At 40.9% G+C, this 10,832-nt stretch overlaps 1 protein-coding gene across 1 annotated transcript; it reads left to right on the plus strand.

Moving 5' to 3' along the window:
- The first annotated feature begins 1,034 nt into the window (after window positions 1–1,034).
- LOC124132462 (NXPE family member 3-like) lies at window positions 1,035–8,003 on the plus strand. The gene is made up of 4 exons (XM_048403467.1): window positions 1,035–1,126; window positions 3,422–4,069; window positions 4,309–4,370; window positions 7,152–8,003. The coding sequence occupies exons 1-4, from the start codon at window positions 1,035–1,037 to the stop codon at window positions 7,928–7,930; spliced, it is 1,581 nt and encodes a 526-aa protein (XP_048259424.1). The 3' UTR covers window positions 7,931–8,003.
- The last annotated feature ends 2,829 nt before the right edge of the window (window positions 8,004–10,832 follow it).

Below are 10,832 nucleotides of genomic sequence, written 5' to 3' on the forward strand. Positions count from 1 at the left end.
TTGCCTAATATTTTTAAAGCTTGTACATTTTATCAACATCCCTAAAGAGCCTTACATAATGTTGATATCTCATGTAAGAAACAAGAAATAAACGACTCGTGGTCGTTGTTTATTGCACAATAAAACACTGCAGGGAGAATAAACCACTCAGGGCTGTGCCACACATGGTTTATCCTCCCTGCAGTGTTTTATTGTGCGATAAACAACGACCACGAGTCGTATATATATAATGAAATACATCTTTATATATTCAATTTGAAAATCATTATATCCTTATTTTTCTAAACATCTAATGTTTACAGGTTGAATAGTATACTTATTCGGACGTCCAACTGAACGGAACAGTTAGAAACCTTGGGCGTATTCCCCGTATTGTTGTTTATATACATTGTAAAAAAAAGTGATAAACCCATGTCCACATTCATAAAAAGGAGATTGTTTGATTCATCATGAGCATGTGTTTATGAATCACTTAGGAGATAATCCTACAGTGTTTTGAAATGCGATGTAGTCCCACTGTAGAGTAGATACCTCTTTCTTTTAATTTGGAACCAAACGCCTAGGTAAACTTCTCCTGTTAAATTGCAGGGCTATAAAACTGAACTTTAACATGTTTCGTGTTATGATGACATCATGTTTGGCTCAAAACATAACGATTAAATGTTTGTTTGGCAGACTTAGTCGTCAGCATTTACAGAACACATGTTTTATTAATTGTTCAGGTGAGCTACAGTGCCGTGATATTATTTTACGATTATTTTAACTGTATACACCATAGACCTGGCGGATCAACACCGCGAGAGCTCACTCATGTGGTGCTACTTACACATGTAGAACTATGCCAAATTTCTAATGGCACGAATGCCCATTTATGCCTAGAAGCAAGTTATACAATGACATAAAATAATTCACATAGGTTTAGTTCCAACCCCGATCTTTGTGTATCTAGTATGATCGAGGGAACGGCATCAATGTAATTTATGCAATCATATCTATCATATTTCTTATAAAACAGGCAAGAAGAAGGCATCCCCATGGACACCAATTACGCTCCCCTTCTTGCTGATCCGTTTCTTTATGTAAATGATTCGGAAATTTCTGCTCGGATTGGCAAAGTCAAAACAAGGTAATTTGGCCAAACAGTTTAACTCAAGCGTCAGATATATCGATGATCTGATATCGTCCAGTAACCATCAAATAGACAATTCCCTTCTCACTGATTTACCTACCTGAATTGGAAGAAAGAAGACCAGTGTCATCATCTCGTATGTGTCATATTTAGATCTGTGCATAAAGATTCAGAATGACGAAAAACACCCTACAAGAATGTATGGCAAGTGGAATGACTTCACCTCCCCACAGTCAACTATCCCATCATGTCGAGCAATATGCCAACAGCTTCAGGCTTTGATAGCGTCAAACGACTATTGCGCAAAATTATTTTGATCAAGGTTACACCATTCAAGGCCTCAGTAAAAATTTCAAAATATTTTATGGTAAACACGTGAAGGACATCTCAGTTAGCTATTGCGTCATGCATTTCCAAAAGAGGCAAATAATTGTATTTCAGCTCATGCTAATGCCCAAATGTTGGCTGGCAATTAGACAGATTATGTTCGTTTAAAATGACCGATATTGCAACGTTCTTGATTCTTAGTCGACAAATGAAAACAGACAAAAATAGAACAGATGAAAACACACACAAGTAGAACTGATGAAAACACACACACAGATAGAACACATGAAAACACACACAAATAGAACAGATGAAAACACACACACAAATAGAACAGATGAAAACACAAACACAAATAGAACAGATGAAAACACACAAATAGAACAGATGAAAACACACACTGATAGAACAGATGAAAACACAACTAGAACAGATGAAAACACACACAAATAGAACAGATGAAAACACACAAGTAGAACTGATGAAAACACACACACAGATAGAACACATGAAAACACACACAAATAGAACAGATGAAAACACAAACACAAATAGAACACATGAAAACACACAAATAGAACACATGAAAACACACACAAATAGAACAGATGAAAACACAAACACAAATAGAACACATGAAAACACACAAATAGAACACATGAAAACACACACAAATAGAACAGATGAAAACACACAAGTAGAACTGATGAAAACACACACACAGATAGAACACATGAAAACACACACAAATAGAACAGATGAAAACACAAACACAAATAGAACAGATGAAAACACACAAATAGAACACATGAAAACACACACAAATAGAACAGATGAAAACACAAACACAAATAGAACAGATGAAAACACACATAAATAGAACTGATGAAAGCTAACACGCACAGATAGAACACATGAAAACACACACGAATAGGACAGATGAAAACACACACAAATAGAACACATGAAAACACACACAAATAGAACACATAAAAACACACACAAATAGAACAGATGAAGACACACACAAATAGAACAGATGAAAACGCACATAAATAGAACAGATGAAAGCTTACACGCACAGATAGAACAGATGAAAACACACACAAATAGAACAGATGGAAACACAAACACAAATAAGAGATGCAAACACACACAAATAGAAAAGATGAAAACACAAACACAAATAAGAGATGCAAACACACACAAATAGAAAAGATGAAAACACAAACACAAATAAGAGATGCAAACACACACAAATAGAAAAGATGAAAACACACACACAAATAAGAGATGCAAACACACACAAGTACAACAGATGAAAACACACACAAACACACAACTAGAACAGATGAAAACACACACAAACACACAAATAGAACAGATGAAAACACACACACACACACAAATAGAACAGATGAAAACACACAAATAGAACACATGCAAACACACAAATAGAACACATGGAAACACACACACACACACACACAAATAGAACAGATGAAGACACACACAAATAGAACAGATGAAAACGCACATAAATAGAACAGATGAAAGCTTACACGCACAGATAGAACAGATGAAAACACACACAAATAGAACAGATGAAACACACAAATAGAACAGATGAAAACACACAAATAGAACAGAAGAAAACACACATAAATAGAACTGATGAAAGCTAACACGCACAGATAGAACACATGAAAACACACACGAATAGGACAGATGAAAACACACACAAATAGAACACATGAAAACACACACAAATAGAACACATAAAAACACACACAAATAGAACAGATGAAAACACACACAAATAGAAAAAATTAAAAACCTCTCTCAAAGTATAGAGCTGCTGTATCCAAGAATCACTAGTTTGACTTATATGTATATTGGTATGGCGATTATTTGGATCTGTTAGATGATTGATGTATTGATAGTATGCAATTGATAATATTTTAGGGGCTACTTTCCAACAAGAGGAACGACATATCTCACAGAGGAGGTAATCAGTTATGGACATGTCTCTGTGATTTCATTATGTGCAAATGCGAAAAAATCCCGTGTGTCACTCAACCACGCTCATAAAGTCTACAGTTTAGGAGAGCAGATTCAAGTGCAAGTAGATCTGTATGATTTGTATGGTAACCGCAAGTTAACGGGAGGTGACGTTTTGAGAGTTTGGATGGAGAACCCAGAGACAGCAGCTTCCGTTTCCAGTCGGGTGTCGGACCACAATAACGGAAGTTACACTGCTCTGCTTAGAGCCGCATGGTCAGGAAGCGCTACGATTAAGGCATTCATTGCTTCGAGGAAGGAGGAGGTAGTTCTCAGCTATATGATATACCAACAGCATGGCAGTCTCTGGACAGTGTTAGCTGAATTCCGGGCAAACAATCTAACAGATGCAACAGCGTGTTCAGTTAGACAAGGGAATTCCTTCAAGACAAACGAGTGGTGTAATTTCACGAATGAGAACAATGGCTACAGTTGGTACTGTAAGAAGTCCAAAATCAAGCAGTTAACATGTGATACGTGGTCACATTCGTTTAGTGCAAATGACAACATGAGCTTTCATCTTAATAACACCGAGAGAAGCATTTTGGATTGGTATGTATATTATATTTTTAATTATTTCTCTTTAAATACCTTGGTGTGCTAGTTAGGTTTAAAGCCGCTTTGAACGGTATGCTGTTCACTTGATATGAGAGGAAAACCGAGAAGTCGGTGATATGAAAGTTGACATCTATGACATGTGCCATTTTGAATTATTACCTTATTTATAACTTCTAGGTTTTGTGACTGACAGAGTAACTTTAACAAATAAATATGTTTTATTCCTAACACAGGCCGTTGGCAGCTTTAAAACAAGATGTTTTACAGAGTTCAGTGAGGGTGTCAGTTGGAGGAGGTAAGCATGTGTTGCGTTTGTATATCATTCACTGGACAAATCATTCATTCATAGTGTTGACAGGAGGGATACAGTTGTGTCACCGACTGGGCAAATCTTTAATTCATAGTGTTGATAGAAGGCATACAAGTTGTGTCACTCACTGGACAAATCATTCATTCATAGTGTGGACAGGAGAGATACTAGTGTGTCACTCACTGGGCAACTCATTCATTCACAGTGGTGACAGGAGGTATATAGTTGTGTCACTCACTGGGCAACTCATTCATTCATAGTGTGGACAGGAGAGATACTAGTGTGTCACTCACTGGGCAACTCATCCATTCATAGTGTTGACAGGAGGTATACAGTTGTGTCACTCACTGGGCAACTCATTCATTCATGGTGTTGACAGGAGGCACACAGTTGTGTCACTCACTGGGCATCTCATCCATTCATAGTGTTGACAGGAGGCATACAAGTGTGTCACTCACTGGGCAACTCATACATTCATAGTGTTGACAGGAGGGATGCAATGTGCAACGTAAGTGTAGAAACCGTGACTTCAGCGCTTTAAGCACAAGGCTACAACGTTGCCCCTGCCGCCAGGCTAAAATAGTCCTTATAATCAGGCTGGAGTTTAAAGGATCGAGTGAATGCTATTTTACGTCACAACAATATATAACGCCAACAGGTGATTACATGGGATGAGTATCGTACCACCAGTTCGGGACACAATGACACACAATCAGTAAGGTCACAAGTTGTAACAAGCCGTTCCTGAGAAGCATTGCTCAGTGATGATCTATTCTCACCCAGAACCGCACTGCAAAGACAATACATAGTAACATGTTATCCATATATGACTACGAGGCCATAAAACATAAGATATGATTAGGTTCCGGACATGTACAATTCTCTTCAAAGAAAATAAACACGAACCTGAAGCATACATTTCCGCATAAATTCTACAAAATATCTGGCTTACAAATTAATGTAGACAAGACAAAAGCAATATGGATAGGCTCAAAAGCGGGTAGCAATGATCGTTTATGCCAAGACTTACACATAGAATGGCACAATAAGGAATTTGAAATATTAGGAATTATGCTTAATCCAAACTTAAGTGAACCATGGGTAATCACTACAAAAAGAAAGCTAGAAGAAATAAATAGATTGCTTGCAAATTGTAGAAAAAGAAATCTAACGCTAATAGGAAAAATTACATTCATAAAAACTTTAGCATTGTCAAAACTAGTTCATATATTTTCGACAAGATCTAACCCTCCTGAGGACTTTGTCTTGTCTCTTGACACACTATTTTTTCAATTTTATCTGAAATAGTAAAAAAGACGAAATCAAAAGGAGCACTTTGACGAGAAAATATTTACGTATGATTAACATTAGAGCCTTTATTGACGCACTAAAACTCTCTTCGCTCAGATTATATTGTTAAAAAACTACATATAGTAACCCTTGTAATATCCCAATTAAAGATATACTATCTTTGGGTGCTAATGTTGACAAGCAATCTTTTGTTAAAAACCCGTACTGGAAAGATGTATTGAAAGCTTGGAACAACTTTTGTGAAAAGAACATTATTAATGTTGATAATATAGAAGAAATTTTGTCCCAACCATTGTGGCTTAACCACAACTTCAAACAAGCAACATGCTACATAAAGCAATGGGCTAATAGTTGTATTTACTCAATTAAAGATATATGCAATGAAAACAGACTGATGTCATTTGAAGAACTGAAACTAAAATATCCGATAAAAGGTACAATATTAGACTAAATTCTATAGATATGTAATCTTCAATATACCAGAATTATGGAAAACAACAATCAAGAAAACTAGAAAAATAATTAGTTGCAGTTGCTTGAGTGATCTGATGACGCCTGTAAAAGGCGCTAGACTCTTTTATGATAAATTGATATCAAATGAAAATAATCTTAAACTTCGTGATAAATGGCAATCAATTTTTCACTGTGATTTTAATTGGAAAACGATATTTATTGTTTATAGATACAAACTGAAGGATGTAAAACTTATTTACACAAAGAAGGAACTACTAACAATGAATCTCGTGGACAACACTGTTTGTAGCTTTTGTAGTGTATTCAATGAGGACGCCAGCCATGTCTTTTTGGGAATGTAATGAAACTAAACAATTTTGGAATGATCTCGAACTTTGGCTTAACAATTATCTTTTGCACAAAATTAAATAAACAAAATATATTATTTGGTTTGGTTCTAACTTCTTCTAATACTTTGATCAATCATATTGTTTTATTGGGGATAAGGCATATTCATGTAAGTGGAATTAAAGGAACCAAACCGAAATGAGATATACTTTTAAAACTATTTAAAAACATATATTCAATCGAGAAATTGATTGCTATAAAAAAGGATGACAAAAATAAATTTAACAAAAAATGGTCACCTTTTTTCTCAGCATTTGACTCATAGCTCTCTGTTGATACATGATATGTTTGATTCTGATTGTGTGTTGCAACCGTTTTGGTTTGAAATGGGACAATGTTTGTTTCCTAACCTTTAATTTTTTAAAGAGTTTATTGTGCCGTTCTATGCAATCCGAAATGTGTCTTTGACGGAATACTGTATTAATCCACAACTCTGGGAATAATAAAAAAAGTTGTTGCTTTTAAAAAAAATAATAATAATAATTTCCGCATCACTTCGGGGTAGATATAGCCTTTTCATTACCAACACTAGAAGCATGAATATGTACGTCTCCAACATTGATTTCTTCATCCTTAACCCATTTCTTTTCACAGGTCCTAAGGGTGTAAAACTATCAGCTCCTTCAACTTCCTGCAGTGCGCTTCCAGCGGAAATGACATGGCGACGAACGTCCCCGAATGGTTACTTTCACCAGAACAAGTGGCATTCGCTTCTGTGTACTGACACACTGCCTCGCACCATTGATGCTTACAGACAGTGCTTGAAAGGAAGAAGGCTGTGGCTTCATGGGGATTCAACAAGTAGACAGTTTAAAGAAGTTCTTCATTCAATTTTACGCTTTCCTTCCCATTCAGATCGTCATGTACCTGTTACTGACACAGATTTGATACATAAATTTTCAATTTCATATCATGCTCACGAACTACCGTTCTATCATGGACCACGACACTTTAAAAAGTCAGTAAACCAGGCACAGTACATTATGGTGGACCGCCTCCCGAACACCACCAAGGACATTGTAGTGTTAAATATGTATGCTCATTTCGTGTTTGTCCATCCGGATGTGTTTAGGCGACATGTTCAAAGACTTGTTCCGTCTGTCAGGAACCTCTTGGCACGCGCTCCTAATGTTACTATTGCAGTTCGTGGGCCACATGCATTTTTCACACCGATGCGTGGTGTGTTATCTTACTGGGGTAATCTGTACACTGATATTTGGCATGAAGAATTTGCTTCATTGCAAGACAAAATTGTCTATTTAGATTTTTGGGACCTGACTATGGCAAAGCCATCTCAGAATATCCACCCAAACACTGCCATAGTGAAGGAAATGGTACACAACATGATGTCATTGTTGTGCTTTAGAAAGTGAAGGAATTGTTTTGTCATGTGGATATATACTCAATTGACTGTATTGTAACACGAGGGTTGTATTTCTTCAGATAAACTGGTGTTCTGTCTTTGTATCGCGTTCTTTCAATTTACATCTTGAAAATATTTGGAAATTTCACATATAGGTCTTCAGCACCCTCATAAAAATATTCTTGATCATGTTAATATCAGGATAATTGCTGCAGTTATTTGTAAATATATTGATTATTAAGTTTATATTACTGTAGATTCCTTTTATTTGAAACCAAAGTATCAGTTAGGTTTAAGGAAATAGTTTAGAAAAGATCCACGAAATACATTTGAAACATTTCGTTAAACGAATGGTTTATGTTATATCACACAAAAACATTATATTTTATGTCTTATCGTTATTTAATATGTATTCAGTACTTGGAAGGGGTAACTGTTGTTTCTCAAAGAAATGATTAATATCAGAGCAACACCTTAAGTAAATCCAGCTAATACATTGATTAACGACATGAGCAATGATCCACGCCGTCCAGGAACCCGTTACACAGAGCGATCTCAGTGCTAAGTTGGCCGTAACTCCAATACTTTATCATAGGCTTACGATCAACGTAGCACCTACCTCGTACCTCATGACTAGCACCAGACACCCTGAGTCTCCCTGTACACCCTGACTACCACCAGACACCCTGTGTCTCCCGCACCCCCTGACTACCACCTGATTTCTCTGTGTCTCCCCGCACCTCCTGACTGGCACCAGACACCCTATCTCTCCCCGTACCTCACTCACTAGCACCAGACACCCTGTGTCTCCCCGTACCTCCTGACTGGCACCAGACACCCTGTGTCTCCCCGTACCTCCTGACTGGCACCAGACACCCTGTGTCTCCCCGTACCTCCTGACTACCACCTGATTTCTCTATGACTCCCCGCCCCTCCTGATTAGCACCAGACACCCTGTGTCTCCCCGCACCTCCTGAGTGGCACCAGACACCCTGTGTCTCCCCGTACCTCCTGAGTGGCATCAGACATCCTCTATCTCCCCGTACCTCACTCAATAGCACCAGACACCCTGAGTCTCCCCGTACCTCCTGACTACCACCTGATTTCTCTATGTCTCCCCGCACCTCCTGACTAGCACCAGAAACCCTGTGTCTCCCCATACCCCTGACTGGCACCAGACACCCTGTGTCTCCCCGTACCTCCTGACTACCACCTGATTTCTCTATGTCTCCCCGCCCCTCCTGATTAGCACCAGACACCCTGTGTCTCCCCGCACCTCCTGACTGGCACCAGACACCCTGTGTCTCCCCGTACCTCACTCAATAGCACCAGACACCCTATCTCTCCCCGTACCTCACTCACTAGCACCAGACACCCTGTGTCTCCCCGTACCTCCTGACTGGCACCAGACACCCTGTGTCTCCCCGTACCTCCTGACTGGCACCAGACACCCTGTGTCTCCCCGTACCTCCTGACTACCACCTGATTTCTCTATGACTCCCCGCCCCTCCTGATTAGCACCAGACACCCTGTGTCTCCCCGCACCTCCTGAGTGGCACCAGACACCCTGTGTCTCCCCGTACCTCCTGAGTGGCATCAGACACCCTCTATCTCCCCGTACCTCACTCAATAGCACCAGACACCCTGAGTCTCCCCGTACCTCCTGACTACCACCTGATTTCTCTATGTCTCCCCGCACCTCCTGACTAGCACCAGAAACCCTGTGTCTCCCCATACCCCTGACTGGCACCAGACACCCTGTGTCTCCCCGTACCTCCTGACTACCACCTGATTTCTCTATGTCTCCCCGCCCCTCCTGATTAGCACCAGACACCCTGTGTCTCCCCGCACCTCCTGACTGGCACCAGACACCCTGTGTCTCCCCGTACCTCACTCAATAGCATCAGACACCCTGTGTCTCCCCGTACCTCCTGACTGGCACCAGACACCCTGTGTCTCCCCGTACCTCCTGATTAGCACCAGACACCCTGTGTCTCCCCGTACCTCCTGACTGGCACCAGACACCCTGTGTCTCCCCGTACCCCTGACTGGCACCAGACACCCTGTGTCTCCCCGTACCTCCTGACTACCACCTGATTTCTCTATGTCTCCCCGCACCTCCTGATTAGCACCAGACACCCTGTGTCTCCCCGTACCTCCTGACTACCACCTGATTTCTCTATGTCTCCCCGCCCCTCCTGATTAGCACCAGACACCCTGTGTCTCCCCGCACCTCCTGAGTGGCACCAGACACCCTGTGTCTCCCCGTACCTCCTGAGTGGCATCAGACACCCTCTATCTCCCCGTACCTCACTCAATAGCACCAGACACCCTGAGTCTCCCCGTACCTCCTGACTACCACCTGATTTCTCTATGTCTCCCCGCACCTCCTGACTAGCACCAGAAACCCTGTGTCTCCCCATACCCCTGACTGGCACCAGACACCCTGTGTCTCCCCGTACCTCCTGACTACCACCTGATTTCTCTATGTCTCCCCGCCCCTCCTGATTAGCACCAGACACCCTGTGTCTCCCCGCACCTCCTGACTGGCACCAGACACCCTGTGTCTCCCCGTACCTCACTCAATAGCACCAGACACCCTGTGTCTCCCCGTACCTCCTGACTGGCACCAGACACCCTGTGTCTCCCCGTACCTCCTGATTAGCACCAGACACCCTGTGTCTCCCCGTACCTCCTGACTGGCACCAGACACCCTGTGTCTCCCCGTACCCCTGACTGGCACCAGACACCCTGTGTCTCCCCGTACCTCCTGACTACCACCTGATTTCTCTATGTCTCCCCGCACCTCCTGATTAGCACCAGACACCCTGTGTCTCCCCGTACCTCCTGACTACCACCTGATTTCTCTATGTCTCCCCGCACCTCCTGATTAGCACCAGACACCCTGTGTC

The sequence above is a fragment of the Haliotis rufescens genome, unplaced genomic scaffold (genome assembly GCF_023055435.1).
Source record: "Haliotis rufescens isolate VD_foot unplaced genomic scaffold, xgHalRufe1.0.p SCAF_3, whole genome shotgun sequence".
Taxonomy (NCBI): Eukaryota; Metazoa; Mollusca; class Gastropoda; order Lepetellida; family Haliotidae; genus Haliotis; species Haliotis rufescens.

Bases quoted from the DNA above. Each gene is read 5' to 3' on its own strand.
- LOC124132462 (XM_048403467.1), top strand. From the start codon at position 1,035: ATGGACACCAATTACGCTCCCCTTCTTGCTGATCCGTTTCTTTATGTA. The intron at 4,070-4,308 runs GTATGTATATTA...TTCCTAACACAG, and splicing joins GAGAGAAGCATTTTGGATTG to GCCGTTGGCAGCTTTAAAAC. The intron at 4,371-7,151 runs GTAAGCATGTGT...TTCTTTTCACAG, and splicing joins GAGGGTGTCAGTTGGAGGAG to GTCCTAAGGGTGTAAAACTA.